The sequence below is a fragment of the Ctenopharyngodon idella genome, chromosome 13, assembly GCF_019924925.1.
Source record: "Ctenopharyngodon idella isolate HZGC_01 chromosome 13, HZGC01, whole genome shotgun sequence".
NCBI classification, from domain to species: domain Eukaryota; kingdom Metazoa; phylum Chordata; class Actinopteri; order Cypriniformes; family Xenocyprididae; genus Ctenopharyngodon; species Ctenopharyngodon idella.
In genome coordinates, this window is record NC_067232.1 from 18,663,466 (window position 1) to 18,688,804 (window position 25,339).

The window sequence follows — 25,339 nt, forward strand, 5'->3', positions numbered from 1 at the left end:
GCATAATTTCATTTGGCCTGTTCCCTCTCCTCTCTGGACCAAAATTTCTACAAAACATTTTCATTTTCACCAGATTTATTGTCATGGTTAACTGCAGAAGGCATAGTGTTTCAGTCAGATGTGCTTCTCAGTTATGTGTCATAATTCGACTTTTTGCGCTAACATGGTGTTGATTTTGTTTATGCTGGTTGGTCTTCTTGATCCTTTAACCTTCATCAAGTCATCAAAACAGATTCATGCGCAGACATTAATTTTCCATTAGCAGCGCTGATCTGACAAGCATAATGTAATCACTTCTCCAGAATGAATGTTATGCAAATTCTTTGCTTACATATTTATAAATGCATGGATTTGCTCTTAAAAGGTTCCTCTGGATATTTCAGTCTCTTGGAGAGATTTGTTGCATGAGTGTATAACATTAAGCCATGTGGATGAATGGAAGTGCCCAGAGAAAAGGCTATACAGAGTTAACTTAAAATCACTTGATGTGCTGCGTGCTTCCCAGAACTCTCTGCAGTGAGTTATGAGTTTTGTCTGTGATTATCTTGCTTTTATTCATAGTGGATTACATACATTGTGTACAAGGTACAAATTATACATTTAAGTATGCAAGTTTGTATGTTCCAGGAATTGAATGACTTTGCTGTTATTAGCACAAGAACTGCACAATTTTGATTAAAAGAGTCTACAATATTTGTTTTATTTTCATGTATATTAATCATTATATTAAAAAAATAAAATGAATGTAATACAATATTATAATTAATATAATACATAAGTAATAATTAATATCACCAATAATTATTATTTTGATATATTTTAATGTTTTAAATTTTAATAAATAAAAAATTAACCAGCATGCTATGAAGAGATTTATATTTAGCAATGTGTTAAATTAATGTTGTTAATGTTGTAGTTTATGTGACAATAATAAAACTCATTATGAGATCATTAAAACTAAATGATTTGAATTCCATAAATGATTCCCCAAACAGATGGTTTTTATGCTGGATTTTCTTGCTCAAGCCAGACAAAACAACTAATTAGCAAATGTTACAGTATACTACTAAACGGTATGTAAGATAGTTTACACTGCACAAGCAATTTCTGTCTGCTTGATGTATTTTTTTCCTAAATAGATTAAATTTAATATGGGATGGTGCTTTTGATTGGTTTAAGTATTATACTGTCTATTGGAGCGTGTCAGTGCGTGAACACACAAACCCAAGCTGTGTGGCTCATTAAAGAGCCTTACTGTGTAACTCGTACACACACACTGTAGGTTGGCTCTGTGTTTGTCAGGAAGAAGAAAGGTCAACGGGTGATGACACCAGAGCTTCACAACAGACATCCTTTTGTCCCACTTTGATTAATACAAAAGAGTGTGATAGGACCATCAACGACAACTAAATGACTATTGTAATCAGGACTGCCAAAGGTGGAGGGCAGGAAAGATGACATCAATGGCCCATTGATCACAGGCTAATCTCATCATGAGTTACCTTTGTTCACCTCAGCCCTCATGGCTAAGTCCAAGGTATGAATGGCCATGGACTCCTAGGGCTACCAAACTGGTTCTGGCTAGAGCACAGCAAGAACAATGAAATGCTCCAAAAGAAAGACAATTTCTATACATATTGGCTTGAAACCACAAAAATGGATAGGAATGCAGTAATGAACATGTCCTATATATCTTTTTACTCATCCAGGAAACTGTGCACACACAGTGGAAACCGCACCTGGATTAAAAGCCAATGCAATTGCACCCAGAAATGTGATACCTCAACCAATTCACATCAAGTTTGGACTCAAGGACTTTGAGAAAGGTTTGAAAAAGAAATAAAGCATTTCCAAGGTCATAAAGACATTGTTTTATTTAACTGTGTATTTTGGGACAATGCAACAAGTTCCACAGGATGAAAGGTGGGAGTGATGGGCGGACACCTGGATTGCTATGACCCAATCACGTCATCACATCAGGAAAGGTGGGGATTAGTAATCCCGTCCCCAATGGGAAGGAATAAAAGCTTTCCCAAGTGAACAAACCCTTGTTCTGAGTTTCTGACCTGATGAGGGAAGAACAACAGCACGACCAAGGTTATATTCTTGCGAGTAAACCTTTCACTGCACGGACCTTCAAGCAGCCTGGCTGCTTCTGCAGAGGACTTTGGCTCCTGACCTGCATAACTCAAGTACCTCTAACCTACAGAAGATCCTGCAGATCGACCACCATCTGACCTACAGTTCTCTGGATTACACAAAGACCTCCAGCACTCAGTGCAGCTCTGCAACTGTTGGAAAGCAACCCCATTCTCTCCTACTGCAAGTGGAAGGATACCAGTGGAAGACGTCTCCTGTCACCGGACTGATCAGCCGACTAATTGAAACGTAAATATAAGCTAACCAAACATTTTCCCAAAGGCCTTGGCATTAGGTTGTTGCTATATGAGATTGCTATTTGTGTAGAGACTGTTTATCTAGGGTCAGCGGATATCTGCTAATGCAGATAGATACATTAGACACATTATCTGTATTCATAGTAAATGCTTATTTACTATTTCATACCAGCATCCAGAAAGACCACAATTGACTCCACCATAGACTGCTAATTACCCATTCATTGCTTCATCCAATCCGTTGCTCATCTAGTTGGTATTCATTTTTGTTAACGTCCATTTGTGTAGTAGTTTGTAGTTTCTGTTTGATTATTGATTCAATTTTCTTAATAGTTTAGTCATTTTCCTTCGTAGCATTTAGTAAGTGTGTTATTTTACTCTTGTATAACTTTTTGTTAATGAATTCATTTTTTTTTTGCAAACTGTGTCATTCTTGTGTTGATAATCAGAGGCTCTACAAGCTCGCCCGAATCTCACTAAATCCTCCAGATTGGTCAGATGATAAACTTCCTCCAATTTATAAAATTCTAATTCAGTCAACAATCTTCCATGATTCTTTTTTGTCAAGGTGAGATTCCTTGTCTGGTGCCCCGAAATATTGGAAGGAATCATCTGACGCAATATTAATATTAATATTTAAGACCATAAATAACTACATTTGTGGTGCCCTTGTGTGAGGCTAATCAAAAATCGCTACAGCTGCATAGTCTTCAGTGTAGGAAACTTTTTCCTCGTCGAAGCAGAGACCAGGAGACGTTGGGATATCTTTCAAGCAGAAGTTACTCTTTATTGAGAAACGCGCTGTGCGTCGCTGTAGTCATCCAAGTCCAACTAAGGCAGTGTACTTGGTAGTTCATATACATTCAAGGGGGAGGGATACATAGAGTAGAGGTGGAGACAATCTAAACAAAGCATGCAAATGCAGTGCAGGAATCAGCCCATTCCCTACATTTCCCAGCCATGATCTAATCAACATAGCAGTGTCATTCAAATGCATAGGTGCTAATCCAATCAGTCTGACAGTATAGCCCATACCCTTACATTATCATAGAGACAAAGGCAGAGCTAGAAAGTCATCCTTTTTACCTTAAAATGCTAAATACAATGTACTTCACCATAGTATTTCATGTGATGTTATGTCAGTATGTAGGATCAGCAGATCTTAAACAGATTCTTAAATTTGTAATCCCACATCAGTGGTGAAATATATTCTCCTCTCTCACTTTAATATGCAGAGACAAATAGAAGTATAAGCAATTTGTCCTTATTTTCACCAAAATGTAAATACTGTGGTTCTGTAGCACTTTCAACATTACTCTGTTTGTTTGAACACCTTGACAATGAAATTTACCATGGTGTGATTTTGGGAAGGAACTATTCATTTGACTGACCAATGTACATTTTTTTTTTTACCCCTCAGAATTAGAAAACAAATTCAATCAAGGGTTGGAAGGAGGGGTTGAAAAAATAAGATATCAGGATTCAGAGATGGAGGACCCAGACGCAAAAAGGGGTGAGGGGTGTCATTTATTGACAATAAAGTAACAGCACAAGATAAGTGAGGTGGGAACACAGTCCAAACAATAGGGCAGGGCACACAACTGGAGAATAGGTTAGTCGAGGGCACACACCTGGAAAACAGGCTGGTCGGGGATGAGACGGCTCTAGACTCTACAGCAATGAGGTAACAGCTAAAGGAAGCAGAGGCTTGACACTGGAAGATGTGACTTCTGAAGAACCAGAGTTTGCTGCCAGGTCAGGAGAGTCAACGACCAGGGAGGACACAGGTAGTAAGGCAGGAACCAACACAAGACAACACACAAGACAAGACTCATGACAACAAAAGATAAACCAGAACAAGAACAAGAACAACAACAACAAAAAAAAACTATGACTAGAGAAATAAAACTAGGAATAAAATGACTGGAACTTGCAATCAAAAAATAAAACAAAAGAACAAACTTGCAGGGAACTAGCAACTGGAGATAAATGGAGATGAAAATTTAGAGTAGAAATATAAGCAAAAGAAAAAACAAAAACAAAAAAACAAAACGAGACTAGGATACACAAAGGCAATAAATAACTAGAACAAGACTGGAAGGAAAAAGCAAAATAGCAACAAGGATAAACTAGAACTAGGAACAAAATCAAATACAAGACTAGAACAAGAGCAATGATTACCAGCAGAAACAGTAACATACCAGAATGCACACAACAAACCAGCAAAGACATGAGGGAAAGAGTCACAATATAAAGGGAACAGCACATGAGGATCAGGTGAACACAATCAGTGAAACAAGGACTTGACCAGGGGCCCGTTTCAGAAAGGAGGTTAAGTGAAAACTCTGAGTATGTTAACCCTGAAATGAGGGAAACTCTGGGTTTTCCGTTTCAGAATGGGAGGTATGTCAAACCCGAGAAAGCAGGTTAAGTCAAGCCTGTTTCTGAAAGAGAGGTAACTTATACTCAGAGTCAGTTACCATGGTAACTTACTCTGTGAACCTAACCTGGTCGGGAGCAGGTTTTCTTTGGTAAACCCAGAGTTTCCTTCGGTCTCCTCGCCCTTTTTAAAGTGCTAGTGATGTTTAAGTAGTTCACTCATTCATTCACACTGCAAAAATGCTTTTCGTACTGAGTATTTTTTGTCCTATTTCAAGTACAAATATCTAAAAATTCTTAAATCAAGATGGATTTTGCATATAAGAAAATGATATAAGATATTTAGTCTTGTTTCCTGGGGGGATCTAAATTAAGTGCATTTTACTTAAGTAAAATTATCAATATCCTAGGAACCTAGGTGTGGTAATAAAAATAATCAAACGGAAACGGAAAACAAGATTATTCGGAGTGTCTATTACTAAGTGCAAATTTACAGTAGCTCCGCCCAACAATGTCAGACCAGGTTAAAATTGACGCACGTTCTTGTAGCTACAGTGGTGTAGGCAGTAGTGTGTTGAGTGCGGAGAATTAACTTGTGATGCGATTGACTGGGTTCGCATCCGCCTTCTGCCGAGCTAATCGTCTGAATCGTAATATCGGAGCTCCATTGATAATGGCTTTTTATAGTCGTGGTTCACGCGCTTAACTCCGAGTCAACCTACTCAGAGTCGATTGAACTAACTGAATTCAGCTGTTCTGAAACAGAAAACTCAGAGTTTCCCTTTTCAGGGTAAGTCAGCTCAGAATTCAAGTTTTAACTCAGAGTTGGTTGAACCTCCTTATTGAAACGGGCCCCAGGATTAGTAGAAGTAGCCTAATAATTTTAGTAACAGTAGTAGTACTGTTATTAGATATTATTATTGCTATGTGAATTTAATCAATGGCTGATGGTTGGAAGGAGTGGATAAAAAGTAAGTTGTATTGGTGATGTCAGCAGAAAGGTTCAGCAAATTTTGATAAAATATTATGAAATGTAATTAAATAGTAAGTTTTAGTTTCATGTTGATTTTAAATGCCAGTATGGTGTCATTTTAAACATTTAGCCTTTATGCTTCCTCTGACATTTTTACAATATTTTGACCATTGTGGAAAAAGATGATGCTGCTTTTATTTTAGTCTAAGTGCATTTCCCCCTAGATAAACTGCAGTCAGCACAGTGGAGGGCTGTTGCCTGCGGTTACCTGCACTAATCAGTTGTCATGGTCAATTATAAAGCTTGTCAGGAGACTGTGGCTCAACATTCGAGGTTTTGACACCCTCGACCTTGTTTTTGAATGTAAACGGGCGTCCTTGCCCTCAGAGAAACCTACCGATGTGTTGATGGACATTAAGGACATCAAACTGGTCTGTTCTCATATTAGTTTCTGATACTTCTAGACATGTGGCAAATCACTTGTCATTTGGTATCTGAAGACCTTTTATGTACATCTGAACCTCTTCACCTCAATCTCTCTAGCCAGTAGCTTTCAGCTTCAATACTCTATGCGTCCTATTGTAAGGTGAACATTTTCAGACTTCCATGCCGAGACTATAGTGGCTGTTGTTGGCCCCAAGGACTCGGAGCAAATGTCAATTCCTCTTTATTTTTTTAAATCGATTTGTACACATCTCGCATTCCATTGGGTCTTCAGTGCCATTGTCGAGCTTTCAACGGTCATATAGATCCGACCTCCCACTCCCCTTCAGCCGAACGGCTGCTGAAATAGGCCACTAATAGAAATGCCTGTTTACTAGAGGACTGTCCCTCACAGGCAATACTGAATCTGACAGACCCTCTAGTGTCTTCAGTCAATAAAATCTTTAAGAGGCCTTTGTGAGCACAGAAGGAGAATTAGATGTTTGATCGAACAAATTTAGCATGCTGTGATAGTGGTGATAAAAATAGGACACACAGAAGAGGAAAATGAACAATGCAGATTCCTTTTGATATCCATAAATCCTCCATGGTGAAGGAGAATTGTGCAAAGGCATTCATTTCAATTCAATTCAATTCACATTTATTTGTATAGCGCTTTTCACGATACATATCGTTTCAAAGCAGCTTTACAGAGAATGCATGTCAACATTACAATTTAGAGAATGCAGTTAGCTAATAATGTAATAATTTAGACAATTAATTTACAATCACTGTTAGCAGTTTCATTGAAGGTAGAAGCAATGAGCTCCTGGAAATAATCAATTACATATTAACAATAATTAGGATATAGAAATTTGGGAATGTGCATGTTGATCCAGATGCTGCGGGCGTCCCGAGATAAAACAGAAAAGCAAATGGAGAATAATTAGCGTAGCTGCTGTTCATAACATTAAGCAAAGATAGTCATATGCAATTGATCTGATATGAGATGCGTTATGTGAATGCTTGGCTAAAGAGATGATTCTTTAATCTAGATTTAAACTGGGTGAGCGAGTCTGAGCCCCGAGCATTATCAGGAAGGCTATTCCCGAGTTTAGGAGCCAAATGTGAAAACGCTCTCCCTCCTTTAGTGGACTTAGATCCATGGGATGGAGGTAGACGAATGACACCATATAAAATGTAATATTTTGCATGCTGGCTTGTCATCCTTAATTGGGATATGTGCACATTATGCTAAACTTACTGCCTCAGATGCGACATTCTCCGACATTCGCTGGTGAAAAAATGTTGGGAGTTTCTGTACAGAATGATTAAACTTGGGGTGTTTTCACACCTATGGATCGTTTGTTTTGTTCTGAAACAGGGACTACATTTGTTAAAATGTTGCATTTTAACAAATTGCATACCAAAATGTGTTTATGCAAGTCGCATGCGAGTACAACTGTCCTCTTATTGCTCAGAGGTTTCTCAGCATCATCCATCAAAATGATTGTTAGCCATTGAAATGATTGTTAGCTCCATTAACTTATTGTGGCTTTATTTGTAACTGTCGAGAGACACCAAACACTGTGTGAATGTAACCGTCATTCCCACTGTTAAATTACATTCATATTAATACTGCAGCAAATTTAAATGTGCTCTCTCTGGATCTCCCAGCACTGTCTAGGCTAACTGTGTCAAGACCATATGAATGTTATAATGCAGGTAGAGCCGGAATCAAGGCTTTCTTTGGGACAGCATTCTTGCACGGAGAAGTGCAATTACACAACATTTTAATATGAAGAGGCGCTCTTTGGTTTTCAACTACGCGTAACCAATGTGCTCACTCACAGAATCAGACACTACTGCTTTTTATATAACACATTTCCCGTTAAGAATTATGATATTATTTGGTTTGTTGGTCTGTTGGGTCGGATTGCTTCTCAAGCGAACTGCTCCAGAGTTTGTTTGAAAGCGTACCGAGACCACCACTTCAGCCCTGGATACACTGCACGATTTTAGCAATCCTATAAGATCATTACTTTATCACACTGTGCATGTCGCATTTGCATGGAAGAATAAAACGTCCTCAGCATGCGCTAGTGGTAAACAAAACACCACGTTGAATCACACTTTGGCAGTTGTAGTTTTTATGTGTGCTGAAAATAAAAAGGAAGCGGCGAAAGAAGAAGGGAAAAGAGCTTGAGGTAAGCCGTTTTAAGTTTTAGCACCATGTCGCTTTGATTTCATGTCGCATTTTTACTGGCTGGTCAGTAGACGTAGGTTGTAGCAGCAAACACACTGTGCGTTGATCAAGCTGAATTTCTAACGCTGTCAGAAAATGATCGTAGGCTGTCTTTGGTCGCAAGACCGGGAAAACGGTTGTCTTTGAACCTCTCTCACTGTATGACATAGGACCACCGATTAAGAGCCACGATCACAGAAATCGGCATGATTGTTTCACAATGGCAGTCTTTCGTCTGGGACAGCCAAAAATCGTGCAGTGTATCCCGGGCTTTCAAGAAGGTCTTGGTACGCTTATTTGGTCTGCTTTTGGTGTGCACCCGAGTGCGATTACTGCATTCACACCTGCCCAAACTAACCGCACCAAGGGGGGACAATGAACTCTAGTGCGATTCAACCGAACTAAATGAAGCAGGTGTGAACGCACTCTTTACTTAGTTTCCGGTTTTTGTTTTTGTTCCTTGAACTGGTTCAGAGCCCTGTTTATAGGTGCAGTAAGCAATTTCTGAGAAACGCTGTTGAAAGTGGTTCGGACAGAGCACCACAGTCCAAGCACACATTACTTCCGCCAGCTGGAGCGCCGATGATCTCCACCAGAGGGTACTCCTCCCGTCTCCTTTGCTTTCCCATCATGAACTACATTTCCCATAACCCATTGCCTGGACTCATTATGGTCTGATTAATTCCACCTGTGTGTGATTAACTCGTTTGTGTTTGCTTTTATAAGCTCTGTGTTTCACTCACTCATTGTGAAGTCTTGTATTTGAGTTACACTGCAATTCTCAGTGATATTCTGGTTTCCTTTGTCTTGGTTTTTGATTCTCTGCCCGTTGTTCTGGATTACCCTGTTTGCCTGTGTTTCTTGGACATTGTTTTATGTTTGGATTGTTTGCCTGTGTTTTTGACCCTGTGCCTGTTTATGGATTTTTACTGTGGATTACTCTAAATAAAAGCTGCGTTTGGATCTTTAAAGTGTGTGTCTCTGAGCAGTACGTAACAACACACTTGTAGCCAATCAGCAGTATGGGCATTTACGCTCATGATGGGGGAGGTGAGAGAGTGAGCAAGAGAGAGATTTGAAGACTGTAGAAAGAGAGATGGCTGAGAGACATTACAAAAGAGAAAAGAAGGGTTATGATCAGGCAAGAACTTTAGCACCCGCGTTAATATTAGAAAAGCTTTCCAGCGCTGAAGAGCAGAGGTTGTGCAGTTTCTGCTCCATACGCGAGTAGCATTGGTTTTACTGTTTTAACAGAACCAAGATATGCTGCAAAGTAACGTGTCATTGTTTGTCTGGAGCTGGTGTGCTAACAACAAACTCTTGTTTGTATAGACTTGTATGTGTTCATTTTTTGTTACTTGACGTTCGTTCCTTATCTTCACTTTATTTTTTGCTAAGAATTATTGCTTAATTTCAGCAATGACAAAGAGACACCCACTCTCGCATTGCATGTTTGTGCATTTTGGGGGCGGATCAATGAAGGGAGGGGGGTGTTTGTTTGAATTGAGTTCAAATATCAACAGTGTTTCTCAGAAATCGCTTACTGCAGCTTTTATATTAATTTATTCATTTTTTATTATTTTTATTTTTTTTCTTAATTTTTAATTAAGTTTTACAGTAAGAAATGGATAGTGATTGAAACATCATTTTAAAGTCTTGTGCATACATTCATATGAGATGAAGACTCCAGTCATATCAGTACCCTAATAAAAGCTGTTTCATTTTACATGAGCGTCGTCTCATGGGGGCTGCCATAGTGAGATCACACGACTGACTGATACTGCTATCTTTATCTCAGTAACCCTCTGTGTCTATATTGGACACTTTCACTGTATACAATATAAATAAATGACAGCATGTGCATGTGCAGTTATACATCCTCATTTGCTCACAGAATACAGCACATAGTGCTCAGAGTGTGTTTTAAATAGCAACAGTCATGTGGTGTTTGGTCTCCTCCTCAGTTTGAGAATATGGTTTGGGGTGATTTTGTCATAGAATAACAATGCGTTTCTCATTAGCATGGCTGAGCTTTGAGCTGGCTTTGTGACTGACAGCAGTGACATTATGTGAGATAAATGACTTGGGAAGTGTTGACACCTCTGTGACAGCCTCGTGGAGTCGTTCTTCAGGGCATCTTAAATTCAGATGCTGTTTAATAGAGGAGCAGCAGGCTCCATGAGCTGTCTTGTGTGTTTATCTGTCTGTCTGTCTGTCTGTCTGTCTGTCTATCTATCTATCTATCTATCTATATAATCTCACTGTAAACCCTAATGCTCAAAATACTTAATTGGTTTGAGTAGGACAAACTTAAATTGAACAAATTAGTTCAGTTAAATTAACTGTTTGAGTATTTAGAACTTTCCTTTTCTTTTGAGTTCACAGCACTGACATATTTCAAGTAAACTGAACTGTTTCATTGTTTTAAGTTGTATGAACTAATTTCTTTTAATTTAGACTAACTTAAGTTTAACTGAAACTGGACTGAGATTTCTGCTTCCCAGCATGCTTTGCCCATGGCACTCGAAAGGGAGAATAAATGCTAAAATTAAGTGTTACATAATGTTTTTTTTTTTTTGTGCAAGATTAATGGTAAGGTAGATTTAGTAGAGAATAATGTTTTGTTATGCTAATTTAGAAGAGTTTCTGTTTATGTGGGTTTTTGGAGAGATACCATCATGGTGACAAGTAGCGCATTATATGTTTTAAGTTGCTGTACTCATTCAGTAAGTGTTATATCATGCTCTTGTTAAAGTAAATAACTTATTTGATTTGCAAGAACTCAAAATAAAAAAAAGTTAATTAACTAAATATTTTATGTTAATTGCTATCAAAATGTATGAGTTAGCTAAATCATACTTCAAGTTAGGAGGAATTAACATGCATGAGTACTACAAACTCAAAACTTGATAGTTCTGCTTACTTAAAATTGGGAACATCATAACTCAACTTATTTGGGTCTATCTATCTATCTATCTTATCTTATCTTATCTTATCTATCTATCTATCTATCTATCTATCTATCTATCTATCTATCTATCTATCTATCTATCTATCTATCTATCTATCTATCTATCCTTTTAGCCAGATTATGAGGCCAGAATTTACATTTCCCATCAGTCTCTGTACTGGCATGAGAATGAAGATCAAAACACGTAAGTGTAGCAGCAATTACTCAACTAATGCACATCCTTTGCTTTTCATTCTGTTGCATTTGTGCAAAAAGAAAAGATTCCTGCCTTTGCCTTGAAGTTAAAACAGGGGGTAGGGGAAGGAAATTGCTTGAAATATGAAAACTAAACCATCAGCCCTCCTCAGGTGCAGTAATTAAATAGGTGTGGTAAGCCCACAGTTTCTAATGCTGATGCTGGAAGAGCCTCGAATGGTAAAAATAGCTCATAGTCCCCATTTGTCCCTAAAGGTAGTGGACTCGAGTTTCATGAGAATACCTGTCCCAGTTTCGCCTGTAACCTGTGTTCTCTTGGCAGTGGGGTAATACACGATACGTGCTGCTGCTTAAGGTAATCCGTGAAGGATGATGGAACGCTATCTGCGCTCTGCAGAGAGTCAAGCATGTAATGTGTGTAATGGAGCCAGACAGGAAGTTCCCTTTGAAGAGTCTCGTCCTCACAGGGTGACCCGAAAGGTTGAGGAAGGCGTGGGGGGACTTAAATTAAATTTTTGAGACAAATCTTTTGATAATCCCAAAACTCTCTAGCTTGTCAATGAATATAGCTCTAAAACATGTTTGTGACTTTCATAGTTTTTCAAAAAATTCATTTTCAACCTATTTCCAATTGTAAATAAAAACTTAAAAGCTAGTTAGCTGTAAAAGCAAATCGCATTTATCTAAAATGACTTGTAGGAGTATGTTAAAGAGAACCAGTGAGACCAAGGGTGAGAGATGTGGAGTAGTCCAGTTTGAGATGATGATCAGTGACGTGTGTACAGACATGTCTCATTTTTCTGTTGTTGCATGAATTTGTATGCTGGATGCAGTGTTTCTCGAAAGTTGCTAGTTACTATTTTGGAAATCATAAATACCTTTACAATATTATGCATGTTTATGTAATTCTGATTGGAAGAAGTTTGGACTTGAATAATTTCATACATCTTTCTATTTCTTTTCTTTTTCATTTATTGAGATGGGAACAGAGCTTTTTAGCACAAATGTGACACAATTGAGTAAAGAATGTCCACTTGGTGTGCAATTGATGTTTTAGCTGTGTATTTTATCATTATAATGCTGTTAACAGAGAATGATGGGAAATGTATGCTGAAAAAAAAATGGTGTAGAAACTTTTTTTTGTCAGAAATTGCTACATTTCACAAACAATTACAAAGAAACAGCAAATAACACGTTTCATGGCTATTCTTCAATAATGGAACACAACATACAAACTAAGCTGTACCATCACTACGAAATATGATCAATAACAATTTGTTCTATCTTGAATCTTTAATCACATCACCAACTTGGAAAGTCTGTGCTTAAAGAAAGTCCAAAGTTTATGGTAAAAGTCATGTGTGCTCATTTTTTATTTAAATATATCATTATTCAGTGTGTACTAAGTCTGTAGTAAGCAAATAAGTTATCAAAATGTCTAAACCGGCTAAATACACATTTAAATTAAACTAATTAGATCTTAATTACATCACCCAAGGCATGAGCTATGAATAAGCAACATTTGCAATAAAATCTTTCTTCAGCTTTAAAGGGATAGTTCTCCCAAAAAAAAAAAAAAAAAAAAATTGCCATCATTTACTCATCCTGTATGACTTTCATTCTTCTGAAGAACACAAAATAAGACATTTTGAAGAATATCTAAATCCAAATTAAATTGAACCCCACTGACTTCAAATGTATGACGTACAGAAACATTGAGACATTTTTCAAACTCCATTTATTTGTGTTCCACATACTGTAAGAAAGTAAGTCATGCAGGTTTGGAATGACATGAGGGTGAGTACATGAAAAATAAATGTTCATTTTCGGGTGATCTGTCCCTTTCATAACAACCAGATCTCTCTCTGCTTTAACTTATTAAAATGCATGAAGCTAGTTTTCATTAACATTGACCTGCTGCGTTCGTCATCTTAGTGCATTAAACGCTAAACCTCAAACCCTGCTAGCTGATGTTACTTTAGACAAGCCAGTCTAAAGAAATTAAATAAAAGTAGAGTTGAGCTCAATACTAACATGATCACACATAGAACAAACCTTAGTTTCATAAACGGACATTTGACAAGCAGCAATTGATCATTCTAATTTTTTGCACCCTGACGAGATGAAAGCAGCACGGGGTCAAATGGCAGGCTAATGACTATTCTGGAAAAAGCGTACAGCAGCACTTTGAAGGTTTTGATCTGGCAGTCAGAAGGTCAACTCTTAAGCAGTATGGTGAGCACTTCAGCTGTTACTTGTTGACTAGTTAGTTGTCACTTAACAGACTATTTTAAGTCCAAAGCTGCTTGCACTGATTGCAGGCTCATTTTCCCTGGAGCAATCTGGGGTTAAGTGCTGGGCCACTACCATATTAGATTCTGTTAACTGTTCATTGTCTGCAGTATTCATACTCCAGAGATATATATATATATATATATATATATATATATATATATATATATATAATATACAGTCGCAAGAAAAAGTATGTGAACCACTTGTAGAATTTGTGAAAATGTGAAAAATTTTAACACAATAAGAGAGATTATACAAAATGCATGTTATTTTTCATTTGTTCTGAGTAAGATATTTTACATAAAAGATGTTTACATATAATCAACAAGACAAAAAAATAGCTGAATTTATTAAAATGACCACATTCAAAAGTTTGTGAACCATTGATTCTGAATACTGTGTGTGGTTACCTGGATGATCTACGACTGTTTTTATGATGGTTGTTCATGAGTCCCTTGTTTGTCCTGAGCAGTTAAACTGAGTTCTGTTCTTCAGAAATATCCTCCAGGTCCTGCAGATTCTTCAGTTTTCAAAGATTTTTTGCATATTTGAACACTTTCCAGCAATGACTGAATGATTTTGAGATCCATCTTTTCACACTGAGGACAACTGAAGGACTCAAACACAACTAATAAAAAAGGTTCAAACATTCACTGATGCTCCAGAAGGAAATACGATGCATTAAGAGTCAGGGGGTGAAAACTTTTGAACAGGATGAAGATGTACAAATTTTTCTTATTTTGTTTAAATATATATATATATATAATGTGGACAACTGTGAAAATGTGAATAATTTGAACAAAATAAGAGAGATCATACAAAATGCATGTTATTTTTCATTTAGTACTGTCCTAAGTACGATATTTTACATAAAAGATGTTTACATATAATCAACAAGACAAAAAAATAGCTGAATTTATTAAAATGACCCAGTTCAAAGGTATGTGAACCATTGATTCTTAATACTGTGTGTGGTTACCTGGATGATCTACGACTGTTTTTTTGTTTTGTGATGGTTGTTCATGAGTCCCTTGTTTGTTCTGAGCAGTTAAACTGAGCTCTGTTCTTCAGAAAAATCCCCCAGGTCCTGCAGATTCTTCAGTTTTCCAGCATTTTTTGCATATTTGAACTCTTTACAGCAGTGACTGAATGATTTTGAGATCCGTCTTTTCACACTGAGGACAATTAAGGGGACTCAAACACAACTAATAAAAAAGGTTCAAACATTCACTGATGCTTCTGTTGCTTCTGAAGGGCAGTACTAAATAAAAAAAAATTATATATATATATATGTATATATATATATATATATATATATATGTATATATGTATGTATATTACGTAGATCTGTCTGTCTGTCTTTGTGAAATTAAACTGCTATGAAAAGACATAATTAATAACTGTCTTAATAAGGCAAATTTAACATAAGACTGATAATGGTGAGGGGATATGAATATTTGTGTAGTGACACGTCAAAGACCAAATATATAATAATGAAGGAACTTCTGTCTGCCTTCACAAATGTAAATGTCAGTGATTATTCATAAGCCCCATAGATATCCAGCCCACACTGAAAAGAGTTTAACAGAAACTTGTAAAGTGATATTCACTGTTGTTTTAAACTGTATTTTTCGAGCACAAAATCTGTTGCTTAATGCAAAAACTCTTTAAAAGGATAGATGTTATTTCCATTTAGTGTAAGATTAATAGTTCATTTCAGTATCCCTCAACTAACTTCTTTGAACCAGTGCAATAAAGCAGTATTATTACGACAGACTAGCTGCTGTCACCCACATAAATGAGGAAACATATCAGTAGCGTTGCACTTGCTTATTACCAGCGTTTTATTTGCTCCTTGTCCCTGAGGTGTAATTTTCTGCTCAACTGAAATCGGTAATTGAAATTTTGTGACCTTATCTTCACACTTTTGCTGGCCTGTAGTGCTCAGGTACCATCAGGGGCTCCTGTAATTGAGAAACATTGTGATGAAAGATACAGTAGGTTTCACCTTAAATCATCACCAGTGTCCAGTCTCAACATGACCAAGTCAAAATATTTTCAAAATAGTTAAGTGTAAAATGTTGTTCTGCTTGAGAATTTGAGGGATAATATTATAAGGTTTCCAGTAACACTGTATATAGTGGATCCAAAAATAAATTGGCCACTTAAGCTACACTTAAAAATTTATAAATATTTCTGTGTTATATAACAACATATCGAACCAAGAGGCATTTATTTTTTAAGACACAAACAAAGATAACACAAACACAAAGTAAAACACTTCACAGAAAAAAAAGATTTTTTTTAGGTTTACATCACAGTGAGACTAGTTGGTCACTGGAAAATTAAAAGTCAAGTTGCACAAGTGGCTCAGAAAAATGATGTAGCATCATTTATTTACAGATGCCACTCAGTTTGATATTTTGACAAAGTTTAGCCATTTTTGATGTGACATGAGTGTCTTAAAGTGTCCTAAACAGTGTGTGTGTGTGTGTGTGTGTGGGTGTGTGTATATATATATATAAGGTTTTTAAAAGTGTAAAAAAAACATAATGGAGATATAATTAATTCTGAAGTTTTATTAAGTGTTAACAATGAGATTATGTGGTTTTTATAATCAATTAACACTGCTTTTGTCATTTTTTTACAAGATGGACAAAATTTGGCACCAAAAAAGTAATTCTGTTTAACCAAAATTTCGGTTTTACCGAATGACACTTTTGGTTATACCGAATGACAATATTTTGAAACAATGCTACAGGCTGATATCTAGATAGCTAGCTAGCTAACAAAAGGACAACCAAACATTTTATATTTAGTACAAGTTTTTAAAATATTACAACATTTTCCATGTTTTATAGCGGTTGTACTGAATAACCTGATATTTCGGTACATGCGTATGAGCAAGTGAAAACATGAATATTTCAAATAGTTAAGAGAGTTAGTTACTTTGCTTCACAACCATGTGGTCCTTTGCAGTTGTCTGAATGATGTCACATCCTGTCACATGATATTGACCACATGACTTGATCCAAAATGGTCCCTTTATATTGGTTACTCCAAACGACATCAATGAAATTCATTTTTCTGGACATTCTTTCTCATAACAAAGCAACAACTTCTACAAATAATTTTAATACCATTTTGCGCTATGTTGATATATGATGTTATAAAATCATGCCAGAATAAAAAATAATACATTTATTACATTTTAAGATATTTTAATCACAAATGAAATGGCTGTATTGGCCTTCGGATGGTTAAACCGAATGACCTTTTGACACTTCAAAATCTTTAAAATACCTTTATATGTAGCAAAATATAATTAAAACCTTTTAGATTTAATACAAGGGATAGTTGTACTACCTTACATACTTTGGATGTCATATCTTTGTTTTTTATTATTATTAAGGCCTTTGGACAAAAAAAATGACCCGTCACGTTATTGACCCATATATATATATATATATATATATATATATTCTAAGTGTTACCATGATTTCCATGACATACTATTATTCATATAAATGAATGTCATTATGAAATTCCATTTTCCTTGCCTGTCATTGTTTGTCTGTCCACATTGCATAGTTCATATATGTGTAGATTTTAATAGTGTGTGAAATGTCTTGCGTGTGTCAGATTTGACACAAATGTTTTGTCAGTGGTGTCCGGTTGTGAGATCCCAATATGAGAAGAAACAGCAGTGTGAAAGTGACAGTGACAGATGATACAGACGTCTGCTGGAAGTGAGCTTATTAGACAGCAAATACTCCAGAGTCAGCGCTGACATTCATTTCAGTCAACCGCTGGCAATTCCAATATCACTGGTAAAAATCTTATTATGTTGAGTGACAGCTAGCATTTCATCATCAACTGTGAATTGCGGGAAATGTATTATTGGGGTCAAGGTGTGCAACATTTTAGCTTCTGAATTTATGGATTTTAAGACATTTTATCAGGGCTATTGGGGCTTGGGATAAACTTTTAGGTTCCCTGGGCAGAATGACTAGACTAGGGATACTCAAAGTCGGGCTCGCTTCCATAATGCAGACATTTTTGGAGTTTGCATGCCAGTTTTGTATTTGCACTTATGTGATAAATCAAAATGCTCTTGTTATAAATGAATCTGTCTGCCTTGCAAGAGATTGTGTTAGCTGTAACGCATCACTGACAGTGAGCAAAACTAGATGTGTTTGTTCATTATAATTAACAGAGCTGTCTAAAGCTCTATAATAGGAGCAGTTTTGTTTTGTAATACCATGCCGCATTGCATTCTCACAGAGCAGACTGTCTGTAAAACGTGTATTTAAAATACAATTATTTGTTACTGTAATCGGATAAATGCACAAATAGTTTTGCAATTCATTAAGACATATTTATGTTTTAATTTGATATGCAAATACTGTCATCACAGATTAGTGCATAGTGACAGGACATCTGCTGCATTTTGACAGTCTACAAAGAGCCTGCGTTCCTTTTAGCAGCAAAGATTTGTGAGCAAATGGCAAAAACAACAGCAGCTTGACGATGAAAACAGAAAATGGACTGATTGCTAAATTCTTATTACAGATCATTTTTGTCTTGAATGTTAATAAAAAGGGGTCTTTTAAAACTGACAGCATCTATTACTGTTTTAATGAATGAGTTCATGTAAGATTGATGAACATTTACATTTATGGATTTGGCAAAGGCTTTTATCCAAAGTGGCCTACAATACTGTACATTATCCTGTGAATACTACTATTCAAAGGTTTGGAGTCAGTAAGATTTTTAAATGTTTTTGAAAGACGTCTCTTATGCTCACCAAGGCTGTATTTATTTGATAAAGAATACAGTAAAAACAGTAATATTGTGAAATATTATTGCAATTTAAAGTTCCTGTGATGGCAAAGCATCATTACTCCAGTCGTCAGTGTCACATGATCCTTCAGAAATCATTCCAATATGTCAATTTGGTGCTCAAGAAATCTTTCTTATTATTATCATCATAATTGTGCTTAATATTTCTGTGGAAACAGTGATGCATTTTTTTCAGGATTCTTTGATAAATAGAAAGTTCAAAAGAACAGCATTTATTTGCAATTTAATGCATCCTTGCTGAATAAAAGTGCTGAATTTATTGTGACTTTTACTGATTGATATTTAAAGATGCGAAATCTCTGGCTAACAACTGCATGTATTACAACAACATCCTAATTGAGCAAAGTGTGTTTTAATCAAATCATCCAGATTGCTTTGGGAGAAGGAACAAATTCCACAGGCAAAATACTTCATGGTTCATTTTACCTCTGTGTGACAAACTCTTAAAGGCACAATATGTAAGATCTTTGGATTAAAATATCCAAAAACCACTAGAACAATGTTATATATTTTGTTGACTTGTGTACTTACATTATCCCAAATGTTTCCAAGAATGTTTAAATCCAGAGAAATAAGCAATTTTGACCAGGACAAGGAGCGTGTCTCTGCGTCGCCTATCAATGACATCATACCTGCGTTACCCTCGGTTTCCGGTTTTATTTTGTAGAAACCTTGGAAACACCAAAGACGCTTTAATATATTATGGCCCGGTTTCACAGACAGGGCTTAGACTAAGCCAGGATTAGGCCTTAGTTCAATTAGGGCATTTAAGTAGCTTTTATAAACGTACCCTAGAAAAAAAAAAAAAAAAACATTACTGGTGTGCATCTTGAGACAAAACAATGGCAGTGGCATATTTTAAGATACATCAGTGCAAGTTGCTTTCAGTTAAAAAAGCTCAAACATTCATTTTAGTCTAGGACTAGCTTAAAACTTGTCTGTGAAACTGGGGGTATGTGATCATGTCCTCATAAAGCTCGTAATTAGCTTGTAATGGAAATTTTCTGAGCTCATACCTGTACCATGTAACCGCTGTACCACCTGACCGGTGCAGATTCATTTAGCCGTTGATATCGTTGCCATAGAAACGCATAATTCCCAGTCCGAGGACATGAACAGCTCTGAATAGAACGTCACGTGTTGTCATCTTGAGACTACGGTAATTGCGACATTGTGTTCACGATATATGGACCTTTATTTACAGTAATTATGACATGGGGTGAACACAGCAGTAAATGCAGCATATGAATTGATATCGGTTCATAAAAAAATTGAGAATTAAGAATTAATTGAGAAATCATTATATTTACCCAGTCCTACTCTTTACGCCAACCAAGATCTTGGTGTCCAACATGCATGCTGGCTTCACTTCAATAATAATTTACAGCAATACTGTCTTTTTTTTAATTTTTGTTCTTTTTGACCATGAAGGCAGTGTGCACATTCCTTTTAAACAAATAAAAAGAAAGAAAAAAAAGATCAAGAAATCTAGAATCATCAACATGAAATCAAAATTGACCCTATCGACTTTCTTAGTTCTTATTGTTAACAATTCAGAAGGACATGTTATTCCTAATAATAAAAGCTTGTTTTTGTAAAACAGGATGTCAACAGCATTTCATGTTGACTTTCTCAGATGACAGCCAACTTAAGAAAATCAGATATGAGGGAACACTTAATAAAGCTGCAAAAAAATAGTACCTACAGTCTGTTTTGTTATGAAACGTGAGGAAAGGGATTTTATGTTCCCGAATGTCTCTGCAGTATTTATGATCAGAAGATGTTTTACTGATATAGTCACTCAGGGTTAAGTTCCTCTTCGTGTGACTGTGCTCTGTCAAAAGCAATCTCCTGTATTCAGTCAGTGAGATTCACTGTTTATAGTAAAGGATGTGGGACCATAGATTCTCAGTGAACATTTAATGTGTGGTGGTCTAGTGCCTTCCGCCTGAAACAGTTGGGGGGGGGGGGGGGGGGGGGGGTTTCTCCTACGGTAGAAATCGCGTTCCGGAGGGGAGAAACGGGAATGCGGGGGCACCGCGGTGCGACCGCAGAGGGCACTTTCACTTTCGCGAACTCCCTCCCGTGCAACCCACTGTTGACTATGTAAGATTAAAATGCATTAGCAGTGTTATTATGTTTGTGTTATCTTATCTTGTGCATTTTTATTTCTTTTCCTTTATATTTGAAACTGATTCAATAAAAGTACTGACAGACATTGAAGTCAAACTGTGTTTCTATTATAAATGGTGAGAGGAAAGGAAGAAAATGCCCCTAAAAATAAATTAATTCATTGGGCGAATATTGTGAATTTCAATTGTTGTGACTGCAGTGTTGTGTTGAAGTGTGTGTTTGTCCTCTATTGATGTCATAGATGAAGGTAATATCATTACTGGCTGCTCACTATTGCTGAAAAATGATCTATTTATGTATGGAAGAACTGTTTTCGTCTTTGACACAGGATATCAAAATGAATGTCAATTAAATCAAGCTGTTTTAAGAGCCCAGGTCATTGCCCTTGTGAGAGCATTTGAGATAACTTCCTTAGCGGGTTGTTACCAAGAGGTGATTTGATTTTCCCAGGTAATTAGATTACAGTGGTGCTGTCCTGAAAACACTGTCCTCCATTCGTGGCACAACATGAAGGAGAAAAAACTACAGGGAAAGAATGATAAATTAGATAAACAGATAAAAACACAGAAGAGAAGAGATTTATCTGTAAGTAGCCTATGATCTTAAAGCCACAACAGAAAAGAAAATGTTTAAAATATTTAAGTGTTTAAGTTTTGTTTGCATTGATATTTTGTATATTTAATGTGCATGTGGCCCAGTATTAAATGAATAATTTACACCAAATAAAAATTCTGTCATCATTTTGTTGTTTCACACCTGTATCATACTAGAGATACCAAATTTCTCTGCCAATACTGAATATTTAGAATGATATCTGCCGATACAAAGTGAAGTGAAGTGACATGACAGCCAAGTATGGTAACCCATACTCTGAATTTGTCCTCTGCATTTAACCCATCCAAGTTAGTACACATACAGTGTGAGCAGTGCAGCACCCAGGGAGTGATTGGGGGTTAGGCTTACTTAAGGGCACCTCAGTCGTGGGTATTGAGGGTGGAAAAGAGCGCTGCTCATTCACTCCCCCACCTACATTTTCCTGTCGGTATTGAGAATCGAACCCGCAACCTTCAGGTTAAAAGTCTGACTCTCTAATCATTAGGCCACGACTGACCCGATAGTTAGATTTTTCTTAAGGAAAAAAGATCTCTCCTAACTAATGCTATAAACCAGGGGTCTCCAAACTCGGTCCTGGAGGGCCACTGTCCTGCAGATTTTAGCTCCAGCTTGCCTCAACACACCTGCCTGGAAGTTTCTAGTATGAATAATTAGACCTTAATTAGCTGGTTCAGGTGTGTTTAATTGGGGTTAGAGCTAAACTCTGCAGGACAGAGGCCCTCTAGGATCGAGTTTGAAGACCCCTGCTATAAACTATACAGGGAACCTTCTCATTTGAAACATTATAATATTAGAAGTTAAAATTAACAACAGAGCCCAAAGCTTCCACGGAGAGAGCAGTTGCTAGCGCGGCAAGTTCAAACTAGATGGACATTTAAGTGATACGGTACAGTCACACCACTTTATTAAACGGCATTTCGCCACATAAATAATTAATGGGATAAGAGATATTGGTTGCCATTTTATAATCCAACAGTACAAAACAACTGTCGCAAAATTGCAGCAGCTGCGTTTGTATGAAACGAGAGAGCGAGTCCACAATACTGGGTGATATAATTAAATAACCACACAAAATATTGATTTGACTACATTTTAATATTTTATTAGCTCACCAAATGCAAAACTTCGATGAAGAAAAACTGTTCCTAGCAAGCGTATAGCGCTGCTGACTTCAGTAGTAACCCGGATGAGCCTGCGTTATCTGTTTTCAGCGGTTGTTATCGGGGAATAACATACTGCTGGATGGTGCGATTGACCAATCAGAATCAAGTATTCCACAGAGCCGTGTAATAAAGCTAACTAACAAACTGTGAAATAACGTTTCTGAGGTAAATTCAACGTAAAGTGATATTGTTCACAAGCTGTTTTATTAACGTCTTTCCGTGGTTGAAACAGTGACTGAGCGATTACATGAGACATTTACATTTCGGTAAGTTGTACTGTATCTTTCAACATACCTTTTGATGTTCATGCATGTTTTATTTTCGTGCTATAACTTATATTAAAGTTGAAGAAAAGACTTGCGCTCCGCGCTGCCACTTGAACTGAGGGGCTACAGTGATCTGTCATGTCACATTTAAGAGCGTCAAAATGCCATTTATTGTTTAAATTGAAGGAAAATGTACAGAATTTTAATGCTGAGACTTTGTTTCTTATCAGAAGTAACAAAGAACAAAGCTCTTTGCGATTATTGGATGGGAGGCATGCTAAAAATAATGTTTGGTGTAGGGAAAAACCGTGGACCTGGCAACCCTGGCTTAAACTACGGGTGATTCAATCGGCCCAGGATATAATCGCCCCCTGATCACTGACTGTTTTTAAACAATCGGACAGTAGCTGATAATAAAAATAATTGCTTTTATCGGCCGATACTGATTATATATCGATGAATTCCTACCATATGAGATTTCTAGGAAGCTGTTCAAGTAAATTTTATTTGTTATAGTATATAATATTACTTTTCACAATACACATAGTTTTCAAAGCAGCTTAAAACCATGATTTTAATGTTTATAGTACCTTAATTACAGTTGCATTTAGCAGATTAGAGCTGTGCAATAATATAGTTTACAATTATAAACAATTAAGCAGTTGAGATTTGCTATATAGTATATATTGCTTTACGTGAGTGTACTGTATGTATGAGGGTAAAGTTGGATATATACAGTATATATATTAGTGCTGTCAATCGATTAAAAAAATTAACTCGATTAATCACAAATTTTTTCAATTAAAAACACTTAAGTTTTTATACGTTTTTAATATTTTATAATGTAATAATTTCACAGTTAATTTCCAAATTAAAACAACATAAAGAAACATGTATTGAAATGTATTGAGTGTACGGTATATATCCAGGTAAAGCTGGATGTAATACACTGTAAAAAAAAAAAAAAAAACTGTAATTATAAATAATCAATTTGTTAACAGTAAGTTATCTTACTTCAATAAGGGGTGTGCCACGACGGCTTTGTTTCCAGGCGGACTGTTAAAAAACGTGACACATACATCGGTCCTGTAGAATTCAACCAATCAGATGACGACCTCGAAACTTCCGAAGTGTTTACCATTTTGTGTGCCTTATGCATCAGACGTTCAGCCAACCCGTCCGTGGGTGTGAAGTCTGAGGCTGAGACTTTTCCATAAGCTGAAGTATAGAACAGTGTCATGCACACAAATGACACTAAAATAATCAAATAAACATTACTTAAAAAACCTAAGATGTAACATAAAACCCTGATGTACATAACGGATAACAAAATACTTATAAGAAACAATTTTTTAAAAGTGAAAAAAAAAAAACAAAGAAGAAGTGAAGTTTACAGCACCATTGTTGCACATTGTCGCTGTAAACTTTCATGACCTTCTTGAGTAAATTGCATGCTGGTCTGTTATTGTGGCGACATCCACTTTACATTTTCACGCTCCTAAACATGACACTGAACAAACGAACTGTGATTGCTTGTTTTACATGTTGGTCAGACATCCTTTTTGGGCGGTCCTTGGTTTTCAATGAAATATGCGTTGACCTTCTGGCACCAGTCTGGAGGTCTGGCTATAATGCGAGACTAGTGAAAAAGCTACATGTGATGAACTTTGATTCATCATGTGGTTTTCCCTTTACCACCAGTGTTATGGTGGTTATCAATATATGTTAAAGGTACAAAACAGATTTTAGTAGTAATAGATTTTTATTAACTTTGTTAATTCAGCATTTTGGTTCACATTTTAATTTATTCTGTTCAACGAAAGAAGATAGTGACTGGGGGGGTCAAGCCTTAAAAATGACAAACAATTACCATAAAAGTATCAAGTCTATGTTAATCTGTATTCTAAGTTTTTTAATGCCACACAACAGTTTTGTAACAAACTGTCAAAATTTTTAATTGTAGCGTCCAAATCTAATTTTGTGATTGTCACGGCAGGTGTGACTTTGACAATGTGAAGCATTATTGGATTCTTGACTAACTGTATTTTAATATTTTGTTGAACACATATGATAACATGAGGATGCATAAGTGATGAGTTTTCATTTTTGTATGAATGAATTCTCTGTGCTCTCATGAACTCTTATTATTTAACTTTTTAGAGCTCCACGTCACAGCATAACACACACCTAGACTCTTTTAGCACTTTCTTGAGAAAAAAAAAAAAAAAAGTTTGACCACTTTTTTATTTGATGTGAACAATTAATCTTAAAATGTGGCATTGAAAGCTCCAGTTCTGCAGGAAAAATGTCTCCAACCTCAGTAAGGTCTGAACTTACAACAAAGTGCAGCTGGGGGCTAACTGCATGCAGACACATTAACTTTAATAACCCTGAAATCTGAAAGCTTTTACGATCAATATGG

General features: G+C 36.4%; 1 protein-coding gene across 1 annotated transcript in view; it reads right to left on the reverse strand.

Moving 5' to 3' along the window:
* Positions 1-15,816: 15,816 nt before the first annotated feature.
* zgc:171482 (zinc finger protein) overlaps positions 15,817-25,339 on the reverse strand; it is a 127,456-nt gene continuing 117,933 nt past the window's right edge. Inside the window, exon 7 of the mRNA XM_051915887.1 lies at positions 15,817-15,841. Within this exon, the coding sequence (XP_051771847.1) occupies positions 15,832-15,841 (10 nt within the window). The 3' untranslated portion in view covers positions 15,817-15,831. The remainder of the gene's footprint in view (positions 15,842-25,339) is intronic.